This window comes from Manduca sexta, chromosome 21 (genome assembly GCF_014839805.1).
Source record: "Manduca sexta isolate Smith_Timp_Sample1 chromosome 21, JHU_Msex_v1.0, whole genome shotgun sequence".
Taxonomy (NCBI): Eukaryota; Metazoa; Arthropoda; class Insecta; order Lepidoptera; family Sphingidae; genus Manduca; species Manduca sexta.
The window spans coordinates 6,217,346-6,244,527 of record NC_051135.1 but is presented as its reverse complement, the minus strand read 5'-3'; the positions used below and the strand labels follow the sequence as shown (position 1 = coordinate 6,244,527).

General features: G+C 31.9%; 4 protein-coding genes across 6 annotated transcripts; 2 read left to right on the top strand and 2 right to left on the bottom strand.

Annotated features, from left to right (window-relative positions):
- Positions 1-937: 937 nt before the first annotated feature.
- Positions 938-4,711, top strand: LOC115445219 (influenza virus NS1A-binding protein homolog A). Of its 2 annotated transcripts, none has more exons than XM_030171439.2 (4): positions 938-1,336; positions 1,658-1,803; positions 2,043-2,634; positions 4,165-4,711. In XM_030171439.2, exons 1-4 carry the CDS (start codon positions 1,132-1,134, stop codon positions 4,461-4,463), a joined length of 1,242 nt encoding a protein of 413 aa, XP_030027299.2. In that variant the 5' UTR covers positions 938-1,131; the 3' UTR covers positions 4,464-4,711. The 2 variants fall into 2 exon arrangements, with proteins under 2 accessions (XP_030027299.2, XP_030027290.1); XM_030171430.2 differs by lacking the exon at positions 4,165-4,711 and adding an exon at positions 2,990-4,056.
- Positions 4,699-8,055, bottom strand: LOC115445199 (probable ATP-dependent RNA helicase pitchoune). Its single transcript, XM_037441096.1, has 9 exons — positions 7,539-8,055; positions 7,249-7,401; positions 6,942-7,103; positions 6,707-6,848; positions 6,422-6,584; positions 5,998-6,150; positions 5,638-5,805; positions 5,384-5,558; positions 4,699-4,973 (listed from the first exon to the last, which is right to left on the bottom strand). Exons 1-9 carry the CDS (start codon positions 7,777-7,779, stop codon positions 4,882-4,884), a joined length of 1,449 nt encoding a protein of 482 aa, XP_037296993.1. The 5' UTR covers positions 7,780-8,055; the 3' UTR covers positions 4,699-4,881.
- Positions 8,056-8,386: 331 nt separating this feature from the next.
- Positions 8,387-13,958, top strand: LOC115445184 (probable ATP-dependent RNA helicase pitchoune). Its single transcript, XM_030171373.2, has 11 exons — positions 8,387-8,571; positions 9,643-9,717; positions 9,820-9,951; positions 10,331-10,591; positions 11,012-11,161; positions 11,362-11,526; positions 11,705-11,846; positions 12,096-12,255; positions 12,721-12,873; positions 13,275-13,445; positions 13,571-13,958. The coding sequence occupies exons 1-11, from the start codon at positions 8,466-8,468 to the stop codon at positions 13,898-13,900; spliced, it is 1,845 nt and encodes a 614-aa protein (XP_030027233.1). The 5' UTR covers positions 8,387-8,465; the 3' UTR covers positions 13,901-13,958.
- A 224-nt stretch (positions 13,959-14,182) lies between these two features.
- Positions 14,183-26,885, bottom strand: LOC115445208 (ATP-dependent RNA helicase DDX18). 2 transcript variants are annotated; one of them, XM_030171409.2, is made up of 9 exons: positions 26,395-26,882; positions 25,338-25,487; positions 22,780-22,944; positions 21,507-21,645; positions 21,271-21,433; positions 21,048-21,200; positions 15,175-15,342; positions 14,599-14,776; positions 14,183-14,374 (listed from the first exon to the last, which is right to left on the bottom strand). In XM_030171409.2, the coding sequence occupies exons 1-9, from the start codon at positions 26,642-26,644 to the stop codon at positions 14,355-14,357; spliced, it is 1,386 nt and encodes a 461-aa protein (XP_030027269.2). In that variant the 5' UTR covers positions 26,645-26,882; the 3' UTR covers positions 14,183-14,354. The 2 variants fall into 2 exon arrangements, with proteins under 2 accessions (XP_030027269.2, XP_030027278.2); XM_030171418.2 differs by lacking the exon at positions 22,780-22,944 and having other exon boundaries at positions 26,395-26,885.
- Between the last annotated feature and the right edge of the window lie 297 nt (positions 26,886-27,182).

Genomic DNA, 27,182 nt, shown 5'->3' with positions numbered 1-27,182 from the left:
GGTCCTCGACCGCCGGCGAAAAGTTTTCGCAAAGCTCTCTAGGTAGGTCCTAATTGAAATGGAACGAAATCAAATCATATTTGTCTGTAAACTGTATTATGTAAATAACATGCCTTATACAATTAAACAAAAGATAAATAAATTGATATGTAGGTACATACCTTTCATATATACTCTTGACTTCACTATTTGGAACTCTATGTCATTGATCTCGTGTTAAAGTCTCTCTACCAGTATAGAATACAGTTTTTTTATAATACTTGCACTGCATAACGACCTCACTACACCTGGTGTGGTAAGTGGAGTGGGGTCGCATAGAATGTTGACTGACGAGAGATGATTACATTTATGCTGGCCTATTGGAACCGGATATACTTATCTATTCTATTCTATAGCTGATATCCTGTTGTGCTAGCACGGATAGGTAAGTGTGTAAATAAAGCACTGCCACGTATCCTACTAATAGGGTAATATAAATAATATAAACATGTGGTAGTTGGCTATGTCTGTTGAAAAAATTTATCGAAATCCGTTCGGTAATTTTAAATTAATAGCAGTATTTTGTTATATAATATCTAAGGATACCTTATGCTAGCGACTTCTTCTGCGTTAAAGTTCAAATTCTTAAAACTTTAAAAAACACTTTACAATATTTTACCTCGGTTAAAAATCAAACTGCAGAGCTTTCGGTCTACACTCTACAGCCCTACAATTGTGCCGTGTACACTGCCACTAATCCAAGAAAGGCAATAAAACTCTGATTAAGTACTTGAATATAATAATACAAATACCTATTATTTTAAACCACATAATATAAAAGATAAGCATGTTTTATGAATACTATAAATTGTAATTCCTTGTTTAGTCGATAGTAAGGTCAGAGTAAAACTCACAAACTCGATTTACATTTAACAAAATACGGGTACGTTATGAACAACACTACGACGTACGCGACGCGCCGTTCACAGCTGTCACGTTTTTAGCACAAAATATTTATCATATTATTTTATCAAATACGTCGAAAAACTGTGAGAATTTACATGTAAAAATCATTAGACTATGTAAACAAGTCGTATATGTGGCTATAGCTTGCACATGCTTATGGTAAACGCTATGTAATAGTGGTTAGAAATGGATCAACAATTCTCATTGTCCTGGAACAATTTTCACGGGAATCTGACGAAAGGATTCGCCGGTCTGTTAGGCAATGGCGAATTTGTCGATGTAACAATTGCGGTCGAAGGCCATTTGTTACAGGCACACAAAGTGATACTGTCGATATGTTCACCTTATTTCAAGAAAATGTTTCAAATGAATCCATGTCAACATCCGATCGGTGAGTAGTTTTTATGTTTGTAATTACATGCAATTTTGTAATTAGCGACTAGTAACTTGCGAAACGCCTCTATTCATGTTGAAAATAGTGGTATTTTATAACCAATATGTCAGATTTACCTTACTTAAACTTAAAGGTTTACTTAACACAATAGTTAACTTACTTGTGCTATTCGAGATTTTTTTCTTTTTTTCCGTCCGAATAATTACTGTGTAATTGGTTAATTTATGCGATAAAATGTATTTATATAGAATCTGAACAATGAACCTATACTAAGTCATAAAGTTTGAGATATAAACAAAGTTGTATATTATGTTGCAGTTGTTCTAAGGGATGTGACGCACAAAGCCATGAGGGACCTGCTCCAGTTCATGTACCATGGGGAAGTTAGTGTTAAACGGGAAGATCTCACTAGTTTTATAGGCACAGCTGAAGTTCTACAGATTAAAGGTTTAACAAATAAAGAGGTAAATTTAAATATAAGCACTTCTATGTATTCATAACTATGAAACTGATAATTTTCATATTATACCAACATTTTTTTTCATATTTTTAATATAAGTGATAAGTTTCATACCATACCAATATTTCTTTAATTAATTACAACAAAACTTGTTTACTTACAGCAGTATACATGTCTAGAAAAGATACTGTTTAAATAAAGAGTTTACTTTTAGATAAGATTATAAGTTTTGGCTATTTTCAGACTGATGATGACAATGAGAAGGAACAAGACTTAACAAAACACACTTTGGAAACTCAGAACAATACTCAGGATGCAGAGTCATGTGTGTCTGATTCTTATGAACCTTCACAGAATGATGAAGTGCTAAACAATGAACTAGTGTTACTAAAACAAAGACAGTTTATTGAAAAATTACAGCGATTAAGTAATCTAAAAAGAAAGTCAGAAGAATTCTTACAGAACAACTATTATAGTGATGTTCTAAATTCAGAAAAGAGACCAAAAATAAAAGAAAAGTCACCATACAATAAACACAGTAACACATTACTACCAAACAGTAATTTTGAAAATTTAAAAAATATATATGATGATAATCCAGTGGATATTACTACTTCATATAATCACTTACAAAAAAATAATATGAAAGAACTGAATGATAAAACTCAAGAGCAGTCTTCATCCGATAATGGTGTGGAATTGAAGACTGAATGTGATGATAGTGATATTATAGTAACAGACCCAGCCGTTTGTACCACTCCAAAGAACTTTGATAGCTCGAGGGACAGCAAGAAAGACTTGTCGATGCCCTTGGACTACCAGTCTCCACAAGATAGTGAGTATTACTTACAATATTGATATATTGTAGATATTTCTCAACTGTATTTCTTTTAGAAGTCATAATAACATTACATTACATTTGAACACAATCTGTATTTTCGTGTAATGGCTTCTGTCATTTATATTATTTATAAAAACTGCTTATTGTTTTGTCTGAAAAGGATAAAATTACAGAGATTGTGTTGAAAATGCAATCATTATATTAGTTTTCATTGAACCCCATATTTTCATTTGCAAATCCTTTATAAGAAAACACGATGGCATTTTCAACATTTATAAATCTTTTTTTATAATTATCATATAATTGTTTCTCTAAAGCAGTTCACTGAAAATGCCCATCGTGATTTCAGATACCAGTTTGAGCTCTTTGTTCATCGACTTAAAAAACTTAGTAAACGGTAAAGTTTCAAATACCCTGAGAAGTAGCATGTGTGAGGACTACCCAAGGCACACTCTGGACCACCGTCTTGTTACAATACCGCAAAAAGAAGATGGAAAAAAGAAATATCCTCAACGCTCCTGTAGGCTGTGTTGGAAAATTGGGAAGAGACGGGACACTAGGTTCATGTGCAGTGCATGTGAATTACCTTTTTGTAAATCTCCGTGTTTCGAAATTCATTTTAACGATGTACTCAAAGTATCTCAATTACAAGGCGACTATTACGCATCTTAATTTAGTATAAGTATATTTAAACCCTCTAAAGAGGTGACACAGCTGCTTTAACTTGTATTTTTCATAAGGCTTGTCATAAGGCTAACATTTATAACAGCTGTTGTAACAGAAAAAATGAATCAAAGATTCAAAATTGGTTTTGGGACCAACCAAAAAAAACAACACATCTGGATATTTTGTGATTTTGTAAAAACAATATAATATTTTGTAACATTAGTGTAAGTTTGGTTTAAAATACCAGTAACAGTAGAGTAATAAAGAAATCATGAAGCACAATAAATTAGTTAATCATCTGTGATAAGTACTGCTCTCAAGTGCCAATTATACACTTTTGTGGAAATCTCTATTTTTGTAAATCTGTAATGTTTATTTCTCTTTCAATAAGTGCCATGCGGTGTCTGCCATAAATTTTTCTGAAGACTTTATTGCTCATATTCTAGTCTATTTATTATAATAGTTTATTTTATAATTTAGTCTAGTGTCTATTGTATCTCAATGCATGCAAATTATTCCTTAATTTTGAAATGATCTCTTTAAGAGCTATTTTTATAACTAGGTTTTGGTATACCAAATTGAGATTTACATTCCTAAATTTATGAGTTATTTTACAGTTTTAGGCCTTGTCCAAGTGTCTTTGATAAAGTATTTTATAATGTGTGATGTTACTTAACTGTGTGATTTGATTGACTATAGGTAACTGAATGTATTTTTATAATCATTTTTGAATAAATTATATATCAGAAATATTTTTAATTCCACCTCATTTTTCCCTAATCTTATAACTAAACTTAGTTAATTTGCTAAACTGATACTTCTGACAGTTGTTTTAAAATCTCTTATTTTGAATTGCAGGTGCCCTTTCACTAGTAGTGAATGGATCAAATGAAAATCCACAATTACCTGTCAGATATAAGTACATATACAGCAGAAAAGGACACAAACAACTAGTGCATATGAACTTTGTATATACTAAACATTCAACAACACATGGCAAAACATCATGGAGATGTGTTCAGTATTTTTCATTGAATAGGTGTCCCGCAACGGTTGAGACTATAGACTCTATGATTTATGCGGTCAATCATCAACATAATCATGAAGATTGTTTTGGAAGGAACAATGTTTATGAAATGAATGTTTCTGCGAAATGAGTGTATTTAAATCTCTGTACATAGTACTAAGATTTTCAAACTGTAAAGTTCCTAAGATTTTAATTTGGCAATTATACCTCTCATTTAATATCACCAATAATTTTACATTTATATTCAGAACTTTGTATGCATATTATATTATATATTATCTTCAGTTCCATCTAGTCAGAAAATAGATATTTTTTTCACATAAATATTTTACTGCTAATGTTATTAAGTTAAATGCTATAAAGAAAATATGAAATTTATTTCATGAGTTTTATTTAACTTTATAAATACAAATATTTCACTAATAACAATTTTAAAATGTACATCCTATACATTACTGCCTTTGAAAATACCACAAAAGTGGGTATTAAATATTAAAGTATCAAAAATACATTTTGTAACAATATTATGTATGTTGTTAATCTGAAGTTCATGACCTCAGGCGTTTTGTGGAATCTCCTTTGGCTGCAAGGACCGCCGCCATTCTCTTTCGTGGTCGATGTTTTTTACTAAAACCTATGTCTGTAAAGAAATATATATTTATTCTTACACACCATTCAGAAACACAGACGGGAGAAGATAATTAAGTCATTTGCTCAACAATGCTACCTCCAAGGTTTATAAAAATAATAAATAAGTATTTCATAAGTTTGAAGAAAACAACTTCTCTAGTGGCGTGGTTGTATTGCGGTAGCGGTATGACTGCCATGCTGAGGTCTCGGGTTCGATCCCAAGTTGAAGTTATAATAAGTGGATTTTACCCTTCTCAGTATTCGCTTTTCGCATTGTAGGGTTGCCTAAATGGCTGTAGGCTGGCGCCCAATTGCATGGGAATCAAAATCGCGAAATCTCGTAATTACACCTCTGCCTACCCGAAAATAGGCGTGATACAAATAATGTGTATGTATGAAGAATAAGCTTAAATTACTTACGAATATCAACATCAGGTTTTTCTTTCAAGCCAAAAGAATTTGCTACTTTGTTGAGGTCTATGTTCACTATATTGAATATTTGCTTAAATTTTTTAACTTCATGTGCTCTGATATACCCTTCAAAAGCTTCAACAGCCATTTGATGAAAGTTAGGATCTGACATGGCTGCCTGCAACTATAAACAAAGGGAAATAAATAAGAATGAGTACATAATATTAGGTATGTTATAGAAATAAGATATTTCTTTGATATACCTTAGGTTCTAGATTGAAAAAACTATCCCAAGTTTCATATTTATCTAAATATATTTTTGACTCTTGCAAATAGGATATAAAATCAATTTCCTCTGGCCTTAGAAGTAATACTGCATTTCCTACTGAACTGATACCTCTTGCCGTTCTCCCCACCCTATGTATATATTCCTGGAACAAATAATTTAGCATTTATTTGGTATGCATTCATAACATTTTGTACAATATATCCTTTTTTAAAAAAGAGATTTAACAATCAACTACAAAACCATGCCTAATGTTTGCCAATTTAAATTACTAATAAGTAAAATAACAAAGATGCATCTAGTCTTTACACTTAATTATTATTTTAATTATTTTTACATTGGCATCTGCAGGTGGATCAAACTGAACTATCCAATCCACTGCAGGTATATCCAAACCTCTGGCTGCCAAATCAGTACAAAACAACGCCACTTTGTCTGCTTCATGGAACTTTGTCATGGTGGCTGTTCTATCTGCTTGATTCATTTTTCCCTGAAATATACATTATATTAAGATTTTTAGTAATTTCGTTCCCTATATTTATAAGTACTATATAAAAATCACACTACATTTTAGACTATTTAGACAATTGATTAAATTAAAAAGCATAAAACATATTTTGGGGTTTGGGATGATTTAATTCACACTTGACTGTTGTTTGTGAATAGTATATATTCAGTTTTTTATTTAACTAATGATATAGGTGAGGTGAAACTATGGATAAAATGGATAAACAAGGCTTTAAATAAAAAATAGAACTTACATGAATACACAGTACTGAAGATTTACAATATTCATTAAAAAATGTGTAATGAAACACAACTGATTTACAACTAGAAAAGAACACCATGACTTTATATTTTTGGATCTTCTTCAGTAATTTATGCAACCACCAAAGTCTGTATTCTGTTTCACATACAGCATATCTGAAAATAAATGTAAGCTTTCTTGTAAAAAAAACTGTTAATATAAATAAGAGTTTCTTATTTTGGTTATTGAAGGATAAAAATTACCAAAAAAATATTATAGTCATATATCATTTTCTTACCCTTGTTTCAATCCTTCAACTGTAGCCCTTAAATCATCTTGGTCAGTATTAATATTGTATAAATTTTCTTTCATGGCAGAAGAGATCAGTGCCTCAGTCCTCTCTGATAATGTGGCACTAAACAGCATTGTTTGCCTTTCCTCTAAAATTAAAATATAAAGCCTTTTTTAACCTATGTATCCACTTTTCAATTAGAATATTCCATTGCATATAATATAGAATTTAAAATACTTACTAGGAAGACGGTTTATAATTTGTTTTAAGTCTTCTTCAAAGCCATATTGATAAATCTTGTCCGCTTCATCCAAAACCAAGCATTTTACATGTTTATAATCGAATTCCTTTGTTCGCATGTGGTCAAATAATCTTCCAGGAGTCGCTATTACTACATGGACACCTGAAATAAAATAAGAATATTTTTTTTTATAAGAAAAGCAATGAATCTAAACTTGAATAGATACAATTTTACAATATTATTAACTAAAATGCATGAAATACAAATTATTTTATTAATAAATAATTTCAATTTAAAATTAACAAACCTTGTGCCAGTTCAGCACTTTGCTTCTTTCTATGCTCCCCTCCAATCACCAGTGATGAATTCATATCTTCATATCGAGATGTCAGATCTTTGAAAACTGAATATGTTTGGGTAGCTAATTCTCTAGTAGGGGACACTATTATACAACATGTTTCTGAAAGTGAAGTAATAAATGAAAGATGAGGATATTATTATTTTCTACATACAAACTTCACATCTATGTCATTGAATGGTATGGAAGTTTGAGTATAAAACCTACAGATTTTTCATGAATACCTATGTTGAACTTACTTTGCAATTTCATTTCTAAGAATTTTGCCACAATTTCTACTATAGGAATAAGAAATGCCAAAGTTTTGCCTGAACCGGTCTTCGCTGTGGCTACTATATCTGCTCCCTCCAAAGCTTTCGGAATAACTTGTGCTTGAATTTTCGTCATACGTTTGAATCCCATGGCCTTAACTGCTTGCAGTGTTTCACGAGAAACGTTTTCCTTTAACTCCTTGAATTTTGGAAGCGTTTGTTCATCCATACTGAGATGCAATGTAATATCCACCAAAGATAACTATAATATATATGGAAAATATATACAATTGAAGCTTGAGGGTTTTATACTACTACCTATTATTGAGGGTTTTAATTCTAAACAAATGTATGCAAACTGTTTAATTAATAGAATTAATTTATTGTTTACTCTTTAGATGGTAGAGTTTACACTTTTGGCACGTGTGAGAATTGACAAAAGGTACATAATACATATATGACAACAAAATACAAATTATAAAATCTGAGAAATTGACGAATGACATCACTAGTGACTAGAGTGTAAGGTAGGGGTAATAGCTCATAGCAATATCAGACTATTTTAAGGTCATTCAAAAATGATATAGTATGCTTTTGTATGAACACAAATAAATCTTTCCGAAAATGTCTCAAACAATATTTTTTCCGGTTTCTCAATTCAAAAATAAAGGCATCGCCTTTTCGGAAGTTGAAATATGCAATAACCAGACTATAATGTAAGATAAAGTATGTAATTAATCGATTTGAATTATTGGTTTTCATCTGAAACGCCAGTACATGCAATGACAGATATCAGAATACAGAGTCGCAACACTATTACAGCATGGTCACAAAAATTCTGACATGTGACATGTGTACCTTGCATGTGTATATGTAATTGTCCATGTGAAACAAAGATTTATACTTGTATTTATAATGCCTACTCCAGATAAAATACTTATGAGAAAAATAAAAAAGCGTGAGAAACGCAAATTAAAGTTAATTTCACAGAAAACAAAGGAAAGTACCGAAAAAACATCAGGTAAGATAACCTCTTCATAGTAGTAAAAGTAATAACACGTTACTTACTTTTGAATATATTAGTTTAGTAAAGTCGTTGAAGTGTTTTCAGATTTTCCAGTTATGATGCTGAAAATAGATGTTAATTTACAACTATTATAAATGAACATTTATGCTGTTTGTGTTATTTCATTCACGATGAGTTTCTAGAAACTTTCCGAGATCAAACATCAGGGGAAGGGTCAAACCTTCCTCTCTGATCAAAATTTGAAATTTTGTTTAAGAAAATTAGTAAGAAATTAAGAAATTTAGTATTTATAAAATACTAAGATTAAAATTTCATAAATACAAGATAAAAAAATATTTTAAAAAAGGATTTCAGAAGTAAGATGAAATTCAAATTTTGTATCGATATTTCTATTACTTTTATCTAAAATAAGTCACACCTCTGGACACCTTCATGAGGTTTATTAGACACACACCTTACCATTTAATAATGTAATAGCTGTAGGTTTAATCCGAGTTTGTCATAATAGTGAGAAAGGGATTTGGTTGCAAAGCTCCAATTATAAAGGCTATAATGGCATTGGTTACAAAAATCTACTGGTTATGATAATTAAATGATGAGGCCCCTTTAAAGCTCTTAAGACCCAAGGCTTTATTTGTGGCGGGAAACTGGGGGCATGCAGCGCCCTAAGGGCTTTATACTAAAATAACTGAATTATGTCACACAAGTAAACAAAATTGCATATTTTGCTTTCTTGTTTCTTTTCAGTTGTGTTTTGTGTTGGGTCTTTTGCAAACAAGTCCAAAGGCAGAATAAAATATTTATTACTATTTAAAAAAATATTATTGCTTGTATATATTATTGGATAGTCTCCACATTATGTGGTCCCTTCAATGTTCCCAACTCACAACGAATAAATAACGTATAGCATAATATTATGTTTCATGTGCCCTGTGTTAAAAGGTGTCAGTAGACGTAGAGGATTGTTAAGGCTTTAACTTTATGTGAGCCATAAAAATTTGAATTTGTAATATGTATTGTAATACGGTCATTCAGGCTTTATAAACACAAAATCAATTATTTCAGAACCAGAGAATGTTTCTGAAAAAGATGTAAAGAAGAGGCCTCTTGAAAGTAAAGAAAATGGACAAGTACCCAAGAGTAAGTATATAAATAGGTTGATGTAATTTTTTTACTATAACAAATTTTTATATAAATTGCATAGCTAACCTGTCTAATATTCTTAACATCTCATTTGAACAGAGAAAAAGAAAAAAGAGAAGCCTCAAGTAAAAGAAGAGCCAGTTGAAATAAAAGAGGAAAAAGAAGACCCAGAAAATGATGCATCTGAGGAGGAAAATGAGACAGAGAACAAAACCGATAATGAAAACCAGTGTGAGTTACTTCTTAATATTATTCCATTCTCCATTTTGTATAAAATCGTTTGTAGTCGGAAGTATAATGTGCCCCTGATACTGCTATGGTCAATGAGTGGCAAACACTACATACTATCACATCTGCTAGTTTACCCATCAGTGGTGCAGGGTCCATGTACCCAATTCCTGCTGGCTTCCCTTTCTTAATTTAGGTAAAATAGAATATCATTAGAATGATTGGCAGACCACATTCATATTGGTTCTTACCTACCCATATTTTGTGTTGTGTTCCCTTTAGAAAAATTACACCCTTCGCCACCGTTACCTATCCATTAAGGCAATAATAAAAATGAAATGATGTTTACACAACATATCACTTTAAAAAATCTCTTTTACAGTACCAGGATCAAGCTTGTGCTTAGGCATACTTTCTGACCAAAAGTTCTCATCATTGGAAGGAACAGTTTGTGAAGCGACACTTATGGGAATAAAAGATATGGGTTTCACAACTATGACGGAAATACAGGCTAAAGCTATACCGCCACTGTTGGAGGGAAGAGATTTAGTGGGAGCGGCTAAAACAGGATCGGGAAAAACATTGGCATTCCTCATACCAGCTATTGATCTTATTTATAAATTGAAATTCAAGCCAAGAAATGGTAACTAATTAATATTCAATTATTCAATATTTTTCGAGACAGTATTTGTAGTTAATTGGAATATTTCAGCTTTGACGAGACATTTAAAATAAAAAATAAGTAATCAATATATGATATATTTTTGATAAATTCTAAATAGTGTATTGATAACTAAATATGATAATTACTTGATGATATTGACTTTATGAATAATATTCATTTATATGATGACGAAAAGGCGAATATGAAGGCTTATCATTCACTCATCCAATCAATGGTAGATTGAGTCTCCGGTGCAAACTGTTGAGGCACATTTACTTGAGATTGTGATGTAGTTGAAAGTTATAGGTCTAGATGAACACAGAATGGATATCTGATCACAAATGGATCTAGATAATTCCATTAAGTCCTAGAATTATGCTAAAAGAAGGCTACTTTTAGGCACCGGTGTGATAATCCTGTCTCCAACAAGGGAGTTATCTATGCAAACATTTGGAGTGCTCATGGAGTTAATGAAATACCATCACCATACATACGGACTGGTTATGGGTGGTGCCAATAGAAGTACGGAAGCACAGAAACTTTCAAAAGGTAATACGAATTATATTATCTATTAAATTTTTTAATTAATATTTTGTCAATAATAATAATTATAATTTATTATTTCTAGTTTAAATTTGCTATTATCAAGATACATTGGCTATCAATTATTATTGAGTTAATATATTCTTTAAAAAATATTAAATGTTTATTAATAATAATTAATAATTATTTTTATACATGATTTCCAGGCATAAATATATTAGTAGCAACACCTGGACGTTTGCTAGATCACTTGCAAAACACGCCTGATTTCTTGTACAAAAATCTACAATGTCTTGTCATTGATGAAGCTGATAGGATTTTGGAGATTGGTTTTGAAGAGGAAGTCAAGCAAATCATCAAATTGTTGCCCAGTAAGTTGTTAATTTGAATTTGACAGAAATGAACCAGCAATAAATAGCTTAAGGTATAACGGATACTTGATTATGTAATTAAACAAGCACAGTAATCAGCTAATCAACATTTTATAAGAAAGATCCGGGTTTAAATTGACTTAATTTATTTCACAATCGATAAAATCCTTATTTACAGAACGTCGCCAGACAATGTTGTTCAGTGCCACGCAAACTAAGAAAACTGAAGCACTTACAGCGCTTGCATTAAAACATGAACCGGTTTACGTAGGTGTTGACGATCACCGGGAACAAGCTACTGTTGATTCTTTGGAGCAAGGGTATGGTATTTTAAAATTATTATTTTTTAATTTCCATAGATCCTAAAATAACAATTATATTAGTATTGGTTTCCAATGGCCAAACTTTTTAAAATATATTATCAGCTTTTGATTCCTTTGTAGTCTTGTTAGAGGCAATACACATATATATGTTAAAAAATATAAAAAAATTACATTAATATTACTTATTGATATTCAGTTGTAAACCAAGATGTCACAGTATAATGCAATAGTGTTATTCATTTGCAGCTACATAGTTTGTCCATCCGAGAGACGTATGATGGTATTATTCACATTTTTAAAAAAGAACAGAAAGAAAAAAGTAATGGTGTTCTTCTCAACTTGTATGTCTGTTAAATATCATCATGAACTCTTCAACTATATTGATCTACCTGTCATGTCCATACATGTAAGTATAACATACATAAATAAAACTAGTTTTTAATCTTCATTTGAACACCATAGTTCGTAAACACTTTGTTCCTAAATTGTTATGTATATATGTGCCTTTATTTCAGTGTTTGTTCACCTTATGAAAATAAAGAATTTATTGTTATTATAGGTTTTAAAAATATATGACAGTTGATTGTGTATAAAATTTGTGTACAATAAAGAACTTCACTCTCCTATGATATCACTAGATTCAAATAAGTTTGGTAGTGTTGTGGTGCACCAGTTATGTTTTTGCTTACTCCTTTGGACATAAAGACATTACCTTATATAACCATATTACTCCCAAATCAATGCTAATGTTGAAATAAGTTTTAATTGTTAAAGATTTAGGCGTTACTTACAGCTTTCTTCAAATATTTGGTATTGGTCCTACAGAAAGAATTGCAGTAGCATATTACATTATAACTATTTTTCCAAACAGGGTAAACAACAGCAAACAAAACGTACAACAACATTCTTCCAATTTTGTAATGCTGAATCTGGCATACTATTGTGTACGGATGTTGCTGCAAGAGGGCTTGACATTCCAGCTGTAGACTGGATCGTGCAGTATGACCCTCCAGACGACCCTAAGGTATCTAATTAAATTACTATATTATTGGTAGGTGTAGATTAGAGATGTTACGGATGTAACAAGCACTTATCGCTAGATATATCTTTTAGTAACGAAAGATTATTTGTCTGACGAAATTTAAGTCATTGCTTGCAGAATGGTAAACCCTGATCGGATAACAAGCGTCTGACGCGCGTCAGCTTGTTATTACCTGATTATAATAGATACAAAATACGAGTACTCTAAGCGCAGTGTTTTGCTAACACTTTTCTGAATCTAACATGAGCAATAATGGTTAATCGAACAAATATTAATATTATTTTTAAAATTAATAATAAAATAATATTTTTAAATAATTTTCACTTTGCCAGAAAATGATAAATAGAATAAATTGTATTAATGAAATCTAATTTGTTTTTTAGGAATATATCCACCGTGTAGGTAGGACTGCCAGAGGATTGGGAACGAGCGGGCACGCTCTATTGTTCTTGCGGCCTGAAGAACTCGGCTTCTTAAGATATTTGAAGCAGTCTAAAGTAACGTTGAACGAATTCGAGTTCTCTTGGAATAAAGTTGCCGACATACAGTTGCAGGTAATTGTGTAATTGGTTAAATAAAATATGAAAAATTACAAAATATTTCGATTATGGATCTATTTATCGTCTTAGAGCATCTTTTATGATTCGCAAATGTATGTATAAAAATGTTTATTTTTCAGCTTGAGAAATTGATATCAAGAAATTATTTCCTAAATCAGTCTGCAAAGGAAGCGTTCAAGAGCTATTTACGGGCTTATGACTCGCATCACCTGAAAACCATTTTCGACATCGACACAATTGATTTGGCGAAAGTTTCAAAATCTTTTGGTTTCACGGTACCACCAGCTGTTGAACTCAAAGTAGCAAATAAGGGACCACCCCAGAAGAGAAAGGGAGGCGGCGGCTACGGCTATTTCAAATCTCTTAACGCCCCTGCAAATAGTCAAAAGAAAACAGAAAAAACTAAAATATACAGGCAAAAAGGAAACAACAAGAAGTTTGTAAGATGATTTTTATTTATAATAAATACAATTTGTAATAAACGTGAATAAATCATTATCACAGTTACGACTTGAACTTATTTATTCCGTCATTTTGGAGTGACAAGGGACCTCACGTTATAAGGTTAGTTAGTGTAAACGGTAACCTTTTCGATCCCTGTTTTGAATAATCGTCACCCAATAATTGAATTAACGGCGCCTAGTATAATAAGTTCGTATAAGATTACCCTACCCTAACATAAATCAAATTTCACGTAAACATGAAACATTGTTGTTATCAATCTTGTATTATTTTGCAACACGCGATAACTCGCTTTACAACCTTGTTCCTTTAGAAACTCGAGATAAATCATCAAATATTTGATATCTGTGTCAATAACTCGATAGTCAATGACCACTGCTGTCATATAAGGTCGAATTTGTTTCCAAATATTGTAACAATATTATGCCTCTGATCTTCATTTTACCTCTTCTTGTTGTTTACTGTAAGTTCGTTAAAGAAATATTTGCACAGTTGCGATAAAAGAAATTCGCGAAATTATTACATATAATGTATAAATGAAAAACATTGGAGACTTTGTAAGTTACAGTTGTTTTATAATGTAATTCATTTGCGGTCATTGCAAGTCAAATTTAAATATGCGGGCATCGAACCCGTTTACCTCCGATTCTATAAACAAAATGAAGAAAATATATGAAAAGGATACGGAAGTCGACGTCGGGCTGTTCCCGAAAACCGAATGCTTTTGCCGCTGATTTCAAATCCATGTTATTTATGTTAAAAATTTTATTCAAAGGGTGTTTGTTGTAACACCTCAAAAATGAAAGAAATGCTTTTCTCGCTAAAATCTTAAACACCCCGTTTTTAATTACAATATCTTCTACCTGAAAAACAAAATAATTATAATATGGGATAGTGAAAAACAATTGATATTATTTTCTATTAATTTACATTCATTAGTTGCGGATTCGTGGTAATAGTCTGGAGACCCTGAACTCATCACACATTATCCTTTTAATACTTAATATATACTTCATGATTATTAACTATTACCAAGATGTTAGGATTATTTCCGAAGATACTTGAATGGTTTAGTAATTTTATCTCCATGGCCAGTACGAATTACTACGGAAAATATATTCTGAGAACTATTGTTCAATGATCAATTATTCTAGAATAACTGTCAATAAATTCTTATCTACATTTCGATAAGGCGCACTTATTTCCATCATTATAAAATATTATTTTTGGAATTTGTAAAATAATTCGCACGATATCTTACCATTTCTTGAACTTCGCCTGGAGGATCACCAAACGAATATTTGTCTAAATAAACTTTTTCTTTTTCCAAAAACTTTACAAATTCTTCCTCTTCTGGCCTGAGTAAGATAACTGCGTTTCCTTTATTATTTAATCCACGGGCAGTGCGACCTACTCGATGAATATACTCCTAAAATCATGTTATGTTTATATAAGAAGTTTAACAATTACTTGGAAAAAAATAAGTAGGTATCATCAATGACGTTTTACAAATAGACGCGTCATACACTAACAAAATAACACATAAAAACGGCGCACTGTTTGCTATAGTCACGTACCAGTACATATAATTACAAATTGGCTCGAAGAAGGAATAAAAAGATGTAGCATACATTTGTTAGAAAAGGATATATATACATCGACAGTTACGTAACAAACTTAATGCCGCACGCTCATTGGCCGTTAAGTCGGGCAATTACCTTACTTTCGTCTTGCCAGTACAGAGCTCGGACAACGTATCTATGTAATAAAAACATCTTAGGGTATCATTGTCTTACAGAACCGAATGGATACTACAAACATTAATTTCTGTAGTTTCAATATTAACAAGTGACAAAGGGTGTAGTTTACCGAAAGGGAAATCGACACAAAATAATATGGATAGTAATTTCCATAAGTGCAGTCTGCAAATCAATATAATGATAATTTGATTCTGCATAAATTATGAAAGGGAATCGGATTTATCTACTCTTCGCCACTGATTTACATCTTTTTATCTATAAGTTAATTTCCAATTCGATGTCGGCAATTAACAGGACGCCAACTCGATAATGTAGTCTTTACAGTAGACGTTTCAAGAGAAAAATAAGATAACTTTTATAATACTAGACCTTTCTAAATGAGAGTTTTATGTATTTCAAAACTTCTAAATTATTATTTTTTTATTACATTCCCTGAACAAATAAAGAGCAAAAAATGTTTTTAGCATTAAATAGGAAATTGGCCAAATATCGACTTAACGTAACGATCCAATTATTGTAGTTGCGCCTTTACCTAACCGTCTGCGTATAAAGGCGTATGTTCATTATGTATGTAGGTATACACCAATAGGTATTATTTTATAATAAAGCCTTTAAATGAGCAAATGTGTCACTCTGAGTCACGTTCTATGAATAATTACGTTTCCTAATGAATACTTACAATAAGTATAGAGTAATAAAAAATTGTTATATTCAGTTCAAAATTAAGTACTTCTACGTCCACCAAAAACTTGACTATGGCATATTTGGTTTGAATGTTTCATAGAATTCATACTCTTTTTGAAATGAATATGAAAAATCCGGGCAAGTACGAATAGTATAACCCGCCTAAAAGAGTTCTGTATAAGTCAGTATATATGTAAGTTTATCCATTTCTTGCACATCAAGATCTCACCGTATTCTGTTAAATGTAAAGTTAATGAACAGTCCGTTATTGAAACCACATTGTGAAGTGTCACACCTAAAAGTCTAATTCATGAAGATTTTCGCATTTACCTACATTAGAATTTTTATTATGGATATGTGACTAAAGAATAGTACAATATCAATCCAATCTTTATTCATAGACACGAGAACTCGTATGAAATAAATTTAGCTAAGTGCGGATGTCTTGTAAGATCATACATCGCATAAATGTCACTAGAGTGTGGTTATTTTTTTAGTTTTAGCCGAATAGACCGCGAGTACTTTTATGCCCACTTATAAATTTTCATACACGCCTTAGAAACATTATTAGAACGTAGTCCGAACTTATATTGCGGACGCCTCATCTTTTCTAAGGGTTTTAAATGTATATAAAGATATTATCACCTATTTTTAAGTTAACACGGGGAGAATTGAGGGATAATATTATCACACAAATAAGCTTTAATAATAACTTTGATGTATAAAATGCCGGTATCACTTAATATTTTAAGACAGAAAGACATATTTGGGAGGTTTCTCCCAACTCATTCAAAAACCGACTGATCATAGCCAAATGCACCTAATGACTTTTATAAAATACTAGCTGCACCAGCGAACTTCATACCACCTAACAGTCTTTTTTTTTTAATACTTATTCTGCTATTCGGGATACCGCGTCAGCTAGTAAGTTAAAAAAAAGAAAGTTGGTAAGTCAACAATTAGTATATGAAATTTACATTAAGTATATGAAAAAAATAAAAATTATAAAACACTTTCCGTCTTATTACAAAACGAGGTTTAACTAAAAACTCTGGTTTAAACCTATGCAGAGTACGATTTATATAAAAATGGTATTACAAAAAGTAGTTTAACGATAAACCATGGACTAAGGTCAGTCGGGGGAAGTGCGCCATAAAATTTTCATAGCTGGATTCAATGCAAAATAATTTCTTTTTGTGCTGACTTAAGAATGTAATTTTATTAATTTAAGAATATTTGGTATTTTGTGATAACAACCTATAGCCATTTAAGGAAATCGGACCATAAATTAATAATAGTTTACTCAAAAGTAAAAAATGGTAGTAGGCGCACTTGCCTCTGGAAATGGGGTAAGTGCGCCTGTGTAAAAAAAACGCCAATATGAAACATTATAAAGAAAACACTCACTTTAGTCCATAGATAAATAAGTTTTACTCGCATTGCTCTTGGATAACTTTTAATCACTCAATATTATAACAAACTATGGCTGTCAAATCAAATTCGGGGTAAGTGCGCCATATATATGTAAATCAGGGCTTGAAAACATTTTAGATTTTTTTTTTATATATAATTTTTTGCTATGTTAGAGTTTTGTGTGCGGATATGTTGGAATAAAAAAATGTTAGCCCTAATATAAAATCTATTTTATTTCTAAAAACTAAAAAAAACATACAAAAATGTAGGAAATAACAATTTTGAATGCGTTATAACTCAATTACTTAGAATTTGGCCTTATGACATTTGATATGTTTTAGCTGCATTATATCCAGATAACGTGCCTGATCGAACAGTTGCAACCTATTCACGTAAAGTTGCTCTAGACCAAGGTATTTCAGTTTTTCTTTTGTAAAAAAAAAATTAACTTATACGCCCTTTTTTTAGTCGGCTCAAAACAAAATACCTTGAGTACAAAAATTCTGCTGTTAAGTATAACATTTTAATAATAATAATTCATATTAGTAAAACTTATTCTCAAAAAAGGTTGGTTATATATGAATTAGGGGCAAGTGCGCCATATGACTACTAACTGTGGCGCACTTGCCCTACTCGTCAATTTTTAGGTAAATTTTTTCACATTGCTAAAAAATCCTTTATTTTAGTATATATAAATAAAATTCAGGCAGGAAGTTAAAATAAAAGGTTTAAACTATGTACTCACCTTACTGGTTTACAGAAATATGTTAAATATCTTGAAATATTTGATGTTATCTTTCACGGGGTCATCTCGGTTTACAGGTCTAAATGACACTTAAAATAAAATGGCGAATAAATCGTATTAAAATGAACATAGCCATTTATGTTTTTAGTGGAACTGTATTTCAGTTAGTGGCATAGATGTAAGATTGCGGTAATTGTATAAGATCAATAGTTCTCGATTTTTTTAGGGTAGGTGCACTTACCCCGTCGGCGCACTTGCCCCACCTGACCTTATTTGATGGTCTAATGCTAAACCTCGGCGACGCGACCCCTGGTTTGACGATGGTCTAAATCGGAAATGTCAAATCAAATTTCAAATCATTTGTCAGATTATCTCTTAAATTGGCGTCTGTTTCATTGCCTTGTGTTATTTTTTATCGAAAATGGATATTAACGTGGTAGATTCAGTCGATATTGAGGATATTGAAGTCGTGAGCTACTGGAAACGCCACGCCGACTCAATAGACTCGACTCAGTACTCCAATTTTCAGATCTTTTTTTTTCGTTGATTCATCCCAATATTACAAAGAGTCAATTGTTCTATACAATAAGATACTGATAATAAATTTCAAAGCTATTTGCAATAGTCACCGCAATAGTTTTGTTTAATGTTATGGTTTCACATAACACGCGGGACCCTTATGTTTCGTAACACGCATTTTGATGTATTACCAGCCAATATAACATTACTCAAAACTTGAAACGTAAACAAAACTGCAATCGAAGTTACAACTATTGTTGATCTTGGAGCAAAATAACCAAGTCTTAATATTTTTAATACTCCTAAACATTATTTAATCATTAACATTGTATGAAAACATTTTTCTTTTTTGGGTATATGGGACGTTGCGATTAAATGATGTCGTGTTGAACGAATGTTGTTTGTATTTGTCTGTGGTTTATATATAGGCCATGGTTTAAATGGCGCTATTAAGAAGTCTACGGTTTTTATGAGTTTTGTAATACGGACAAATTTAAAGCGTGGTTTCCCAGATAAGACTGGTTTTGTTAGTACAGGTTTAAGCTAAGGTATATTTCGCTTTTTGTAATAAGACGGTTTAAGTTCTTTCCATCGATCCATCTAACGTCACTCAATTGTTTTGCCTTCTCGGAACCCGTCCACTAACAGTAAATCTTTATAGTATGGTATTAAAGTTCAAATTGACTTTTAAGTATTATTACGAATCTTTTGTATGGGAATACAGATAAGTGTTGTTTTTAGACTTTTTCAGGCAATTTTTAAAATTTTTCTCCGTAGGAACGATCCTCGTATTTCAAGTAATATAATAAAAAAATAATTAGCGAAATCGGTTCAGTTGCTCTCAAGATTTGCGCTTAACATTCATCGATTATTTTTTATATTACTTTTAGATTTTACTTGCAAGAGAAAAATATAAAATTATTATCCAATTAGCGTAGTTTATTATCCGCACTCTGCCTACGAATATAATAAATATTTTGCATTCGTTATGAATGATTTCCAATCGATACCTATATGTAAACAACTAAGTTCAAAGTTGTTGACTATAATCGGGGATAAGTAATAATAATATATACGTATACTCTACAAAATATGTCAAGCGTAGTAAATTGAATTGCGCATGATTGTAAATATTCTATACTTAGGGGATTAAGTATTATATACTTACTTAACATTAGGTGCTTTTTTGTACGATGGAAGTTATCTAATGTTAAGTTTAGAGTTTAGACTAGTAAGTTCTTGCAGCAATTGAGCAAGAATTTTAAGATGCGTTTACAATAGCGCCACTATTTCAATTGTTTTATAAACATGCTAATTTACACAATTCCTGCAAACTTTAAAATTAGCAGAATTCAACTTGAACTGTTTACACGGTAAAAATTGCTTTTATTGCTAATCTTAACATCGCCTAAAATTCGCATCGTCCAATTCTTTGATGAGTAACCCTTTAAAGATTTCCATGCATGGCGGTGATCGAGTGCCACCAGGTAATTCACATTCCCGTTTGTCAAATTTCTATTTGAAACAATGTAATATGTAAGCAAATATCTTTTATTGTCAGCCAAACAACTGCAACTAATCTTCGTAACACGTTTGTTACATTCCGCAAACAATATTGATTAATGAGTACTTTGCAGGTGGCACTTGTGACCAAGTGATCATCTTCAATTCTTTTTGATTACGGAGTTTTACCCTTTAGTTAGAAAAAAGACACTTAACACTATTCCTACCCAATCATAAAATACCACATCTCTCACCAGTCATCTGCTTTAATGCCACTCCTACACAATTTTTCAGCGATAACAATTTAGCCTATATTTTACTACCAAACACCGGACTAAAGTCAGTTCCATCTGGGGAGTTGAATACCGAGTCAATCGTGTTGGAAAAATCCACGCGTATCACCCGATCTAGGAACCCCCTAGTTCATATTATATTTATACTGATATTATACGTAGGTGTTCTGCTTGAATCGATATTATGATTAGTAACTATTAATTTGAGAACTTTTACCTTAGGGTCAGTGGGTGGGTCGTACTGTACAATCCAATCCACGCATGGAATATCCAAGCCCCTTGCAGCTACATCTGTGCAAAATAATGCTCCGTTTTTTGCTTTTATGAAACTATGGTACGCTTCTTTCCTTCTAGCTTGACTCTGTTTACCCTGGAAAATTTAAGACATTAGTAGACTTGCATAAAAATTTTAAAAGTAATAATATACTTGAAGGTCTTACATGTATACTCAATACTGTTGCTTTACAATGCATTTTAAAGAATTCATAATGGAAGTCTACCGATTTACATGATGAAAAGAACACCATGACTTTGAACTTTTTACTTTTCTTTAACATTTTGTATAACCATGCCAGTCTTTGCTCTACAGGACATATACAATACCTGAAAAAAATCTCTTGTTAATACTATTAAATTGATTTTATTATTTTTGTAAACTGTATAAATAAATAGATACCCTTGCTGCAATCTTGACACTGTTGATATTGTGTCATCTTTGACAGAGATGTGCACAGGATTATTTCTTAACGCTAATCTTGCTAAATTCTTAACTTTGCTATCAATAGTAGCGCTAAAGAGTACTGTTTGCCTATTTGCTGAAATAAGATTAACATAATTCAGTACAGTAATAACTTCGACAGCCATATACTGTCGTGCTAAGCGCAAAAGCGGTATGTCAGGGAAACTTTATTTTGAGATAATCGAAGTTTTGTAAATACAGTTTCATAGTTTTGTATGTAAAACTGAGATACAGAGGTTTTTTTCAACAAGTTCTAAATAAGACTGCGTAATTTAGGTAAGTTCATTGGATGGGTATTTCTTTGAGCTAACTGACGACATAAAAATTAAGTTTGTTTTTTTTTTTGAGATACCGCTTTTGAGCCTTAGCACGGCAATATATATAATATATATAATAGTAGGGGATTTTTTTACTCTTTTTCCTATACTTACAGTTATAAAAGCTATAACTTCATTTAGAACGCCCGTGATTTCAAAAAAACCGAGATGACTTCACAAACGGAATAGGTCCCCTGACCTTAGATACATTCATAGGTCCGTACGCGTAAGTGATACGTAATTATTTTCTATTTGCATTCACGAGTAATAATCTCTTGGAACACAAAATTATATAATACATTTACGGTTCAATAGAGTTAACATCATTAATTGATTGCTGATATCATAATATTATTTTACGTAGGCGTACTTAGAATGAGGAAGTATCAGTGGCGAATCGAGAAATATTTACAGGAAGATATTGTCGATGCTACAAAGATCACTAAAAGAAGACCAATCTGCAATTTTGATAAATAAAACTTCTTTGATACTCCAAAAGAAGTTATAAGAATAGTTATCATAACTAAATTACATTAAAATCAATTATAACGGATATATCTAATTAGAGATCAAATTATTAATAATAAATAAACAAGGTAAACCAAAGAAGCCAGCCTGATGACGATGATAACGATGGGTTAAAGAATGAAATACTCAATGATCTGATAGTGGCCCAGTGTGCTTACTGCTTAGATAATACAGAACAAAAAAAACAGTACACGACTCCGTGTTATTTTAATTGGATTGGCTGAGAGGCTAACACGTGACTGGCGCATTGGTCTCACGACCAACCACAAACGTCGAAATTAAACAACATTGACTTACGAGATGGGTTTTTTTGGGACAAGCTTAGATGGCAGATTGTTTTGAATGTCTATTCAATCAACACTTACTTGGCAGCAACTGAACTATCCCATTGACATGTTTCTCAAAACCTGCTTCAAGCAATTTGTCAGCCTCATCCACAATCAAATGTTTTAGATTTTTGAAATTGAATTTTTCCGTATTTTGCATATGGTCTAATAAACGACCGGGAGTGCTTACTACGATGTTTGCACCTAAAAATATGCACGGAAAGTATTATTAAGTAATATGTTACGCGATAAAGCGGCGGTAGCCTAGTTGGGCATGGACCGGTCCGCCGAGGCGATTGTCGGCAGGTTCGAAACTAGAGAGCACGCACCCCTGACTTTTCTGAAGTTCTGTGTGTAATCTTATTTTATTATCACTTACTTTAATGGGGAAAGATAACATCGTAAGGGAAACCTTAGAAGCTCTTTATAAGAATTTTGAGGGTATGTGAAGTCTACCAATCCCCACTAGGCTAGTGGCATGGTGGACTAATCCCTCTCAGTAATAGAGAAGGCCCGTTCCCAGCAGTAGAACATTTTATAATACAGGGTTGGTATTATTATTTTATTATTATCTTAGGTATAAATGTATGCATCGATATAACACCCAATCCGACAATCAAACGAGACAACAATCGTAACGCGTACGCAATACATAATAAAACTACGCCACTAACGCAGTCAAGATGTAAACACATGGAAAATAAACAGGATCTCAGTCATTTGCAAGGGATTTACCATCTTATCGTTTTGTTATAGATGAGGAAAATGTCTCACAAGATTATGACAACAATGCGTAGACTAATTGCGTCATAGTATCCTGTCTTGACATTAGTCATTAAAATCCGACTGCATGACAGTTATATAGTATTAGGTGTGGTTTGCGGCTTCGCTCGAGTGAAGCCTTTCTTGCTATAAATGTCCCTAAAATACACTACCAGTCCAGCGCCATTTAGTTAAAAAATCTTATTTGTACTCGTGTACCAAATTTCATCAAAATCCGTTGATATTTCTGCGTTTACTTTTAACAAACATTCAAACTTTCGCATTTATAATATTAGTGCGGAGTAAGACGAGTTCTTGATCAAGACAATACTACCATATCAATATTAAGTAATATCGCGTGAAGATAATATTACTGTTATCTTACTAGATCAGTCTAGTGTTTTATACCTGAGTTGTAAAACATTCGATTGCGAGTTTAATTCCCAAATTGGTATGAATTTGTGTGAGTTTTGCAATAAGAAACACAGCTTGGTTATCTAGAATAGGAATTTATCTCCAATATGACGATAGGCTCTTCAACTACATCTTGAAACGCATATAAAGTCGGAGTAATGAGAGCGCCCTAGTTTTGATTCTGCCTAACCATTTGGGGGAAAGAGGTCTGTTGTGAAAATACTGTCATACACTTTGTATAAGAAGAATCTCAAGAGATTGTGTTAATATTATACCCCTGTAACATTCTTAAACATAAGATATTAATAATTTCTTATGTTTACGCGAATGTTAAACATTAAAATTAAACTATTTTTCGGATTTTATCGCGGTTTTAATATTTTATTTTTTCCCCCGACGTTTCAAAAACTTTGCAGCCTTCATGGTCACGGGGGGGACTGAGGTGTCGTTCATGCGCAGTCAAAGTTGCAATATCTACCTACATTTTACAAATATACAACTCTTAATTTTTTTTAACTGTTAGTGGTCCCATCTACGCAGAATGAGCTCACAGGGTCTTGAAGGCTGGCAGCAGGTCTGTTGGGTTACGATTTAATTAAATGTAGAACTGGATCCCAGGCTTGTGCAAGCTTGCAAAGTTGTATAATTGTAAAATGTAGGTAGATATTGTAACTTGGACGGATGAACAATACCTCACCCGTAACCATGAAGGCTGCAAAGTCTTCGAAACGTCGGGAGAGGAAGTAAAATGTTAAAACCGCAATAAAATCTGAAAAATAGTTTAATTTTAATATTAACCCTAAAGTAATGCAACTGACCGCTTTGGTGGCGTAGTTATATTATGTGTTCTGTGTGTGAGTGACACCACTTTGGGATTCCGGGTTCTAATCCTAAGGCAAAGTGATATTGTGTTTTTCTGCTCTGTATCAAGCTGGAGTCTGATATTTTTATCCGAAATGGCGATAAACTCTCCTAGGATAAGCCCTATCGCATAATGGGACGGAACACACTTAGCGAGAAGTGGGTGTCCTTCTTACACCTCTGCCTACCCATAGGAAAAAGGCATAATATGGGTATTTTTATTAATAACATTGAATCAATTTACGTAATATAAACTATTTCTTCAAAATCCAAAGCAAATTAAAAATATATAATTTTATGGTCTTTCGCTAATTTAATTTTTTTTTAACATTCCTCAATTAAAATCTGTCCAAAATATGTCATGGCAAAACTAATTAAGGTAAACAGTTTGTAAATACCACTTACATAATTTGTTTACTACAGTATTGTAAGATAGTCATATCATGTTCATTAAAATATTTTGGAGATACAAACAGAGAAAGTGACAGAAAATGTTTTATTTAAATAACACGAACTTGCCATGTGATCTCAATGTATAAACAAATAAACAGCATACTGACCTTTTTGTAGCTTTATCACATCCTTAGCCTTTTTCTCACCTCCAACAATTAAACAATGCGATAAATCAATCTCGACTAGCAGCTTTGTAAGTACATCAAATGTTTGCAGTGCCAGCTCACGGGTAGGAGACAGAATTATACAGAATGTACCTATAATTAACATAATTAGTAGAATACTTCGTTCTGTGAAATATTATTGTTTTTATGTAGTAATTAGACACACCTGGGTTATGTTTATGAGTAATATTGTATTAATTATACCTATTATTTTACATGTATCTAATATACCACATGAATTCTCTTTAATATTAGTATGCATTACTGCACCAAATCCGGTTATTGAAAGGTATTGGTAAATGAAATGAAATCATTCATTTGAATTTGTAAAATTCATTATTTAGATTCCGTCATCTTTAACTCTACCACCAGTTCGAAAAGCCGTTCTCAGCAGAGAAGAATAGGAAGAAATTCTGGTGTTGCACTTTTCAAAATCAGTTTAAACTACAGTATAATTACAATTGTATACTTTTTATTGCTGTTTAGAGCAGTTCATTTAAATACTCATAAAATAGTATTTAATGCCGATGATAAGATATATCTGCCTGGACAGTGACCATTCCTCACAGTCTCTTTTTCATGTTAAAAATTAAATTAATATCAAACTTAACTTCAACAAAAAGTGCTGCTTTTTAAATATTTGCACCCATGATACTCTACCATAGCGGCCCATGATAATGTGTCACATTCGGGGATCAGCCTATATATTCAGTTCCTACACGACTGCATAATTGTATCGACTGTCAAGTGGTACATAGATCTCATCATTCGACATTCTATTGGACCCCCGTTAGCATCAGGTACAGTAAGATCACTTTGCCGTGCCCATATTAAAATAAAATATAAACATGCACATTACATACAGGTATTTAACCAATTTAAAATTCCTATTGTATTTGATTGTGTTTCGCAATGTGAATTAAAGATGTTGTAAATAAAGGTTTGATGAACCATAGTCAACTTAATAAAAGTTTTAAAACATTTACATTTTATTTCTTACCATGTTTTTGAGTTATCTTATGTTTAATCAAATTGTCTACTATGGGTATAAGAAACGCTAAGGTTTTTCCACTTCCAGTTTTTGCAGCACCGATGAGGTCCTTTTGCTGCAGCAAATGGGGTAAAGTCTCCGCTTGAATTCGCGTAGGTCTTTCGAATCCCATTGATTTTAATACTTTAAGGATTCGGGCGTCTATCTTACCCTCCAACATAGAAAACGAAGATTTCGCTATTACATCATCTATACTCATTTTAAATTAATCGAATAAGCCTCTTGTAAAAAATGAAGTTTAAGAAACATCTGCGAGTGTTTACATTTATTATTTTAAGGTTATGTTAATATTTTGACAGTTCACAATTCGCAAAATAATAATCCAGTTGCAAGGTTATGAATACAAAATTCCATAGTTTAGCTTACTCAAAATTAGTATTTGATATTTCCGAAATAATATGATAATATTATAAGATTTTTGTACAATATTTATTAGAATCAACATATTATCTTAGTAATTATATTGTAAAAGAGCAAAAATAATTTCTTTATAAAGGCATATTTATAATACAAAGTTGTCAATAAGATTTGTATAAAATAAATTCGTAAAGAAAAAACTATACGAAAATAACATTCAAACATGTGTAATTATGTATAAAAAAAATATTCAAAAGTGGGGTTGTCATTTTATTCTGGTAGGACCAAATTACCGATTATGTTTTTAAATAACGGTACCTACCATGAACATGTTTGGCGTAGCCCTGAGATTTTATATTTAATATGTTTAATAATAAAGG

Coding starts and splice junctions, on each gene's coding strand:
- LOC115445219 (XM_030171430.2), top strand. CDS start 1,132: ATGGATCAACAATTCTCATTGTCCTGGAACAATTTTCACGGGAATCTG. Junction 1,337..1,657: donor TCCATGTCAACATCCGATCG/GTGAGTAGTTTT, acceptor ATTATGTTGCAG/TTGTTCTAAGGGATGTGACG. Junction 2,635..2,989: donor CTACCAGTCTCCACAAGATA/GTGAGTATTACT, acceptor TCGTGATTTCAG/ATACCAGTTTGAGCTCTTTG.
- LOC115445199 (XM_037441096.1), bottom strand. CDS start 7,779: ATGGATGAACAAACGCTTCCAAAATTCAAGGAGTTAAAGGAAAACGTT. Junction 7,402..7,538: donor CTTAGAAATGAAATTGCAAA/GTAAGTTCAACA, acceptor CTTCACTTTCAG/AAACATGTTGTATAATAGTG. Junction 4,974..5,383: donor AAAACCTGATGTTGATATTC/GTAAGTAATTTA, acceptor ATTTCTTTACAG/ACATAGGTTTTAGTAAAAAA.
- LOC115445208 (XM_030171409.2), bottom strand. CDS start 26,644: ATGAGTATAGATGATGTAATAGCGAAATCTTCGTTTTCTATGTTGGAG. Junction 22,945..25,337: donor TGTGATAAAGCTACAAAAAG/GTCAGTATGCTG, acceptor GCATATTTTTAG/GTGCAAACATCGTAGTAAGC. Junction 14,777..15,174: donor CAGGCGAAGTTCAAGAAATG/GTAAGATATCGT, acceptor TTTGTTTTTCAG/GTAGAAGATATTGTAATTAA.
- LOC115445184 (XM_030171373.2), top strand. CDS start 8,466: ATGCCTACTCCAGATAAAATACTTATGAGAAAAATAAAAAAGCGTGAG. Junction 10,592..11,011: donor GAAATTCAAGCCAAGAAATG/GTAACTAATTAA, acceptor GGCTACTTTTAG/GCACCGGTGTGATAATCCTG. Junction 12,874..13,274: donor ACCCTCCAGACGACCCTAAG/GTATCTAATTAA, acceptor TTTGTTTTTTAG/GAATATATCCACCGTGTAGG.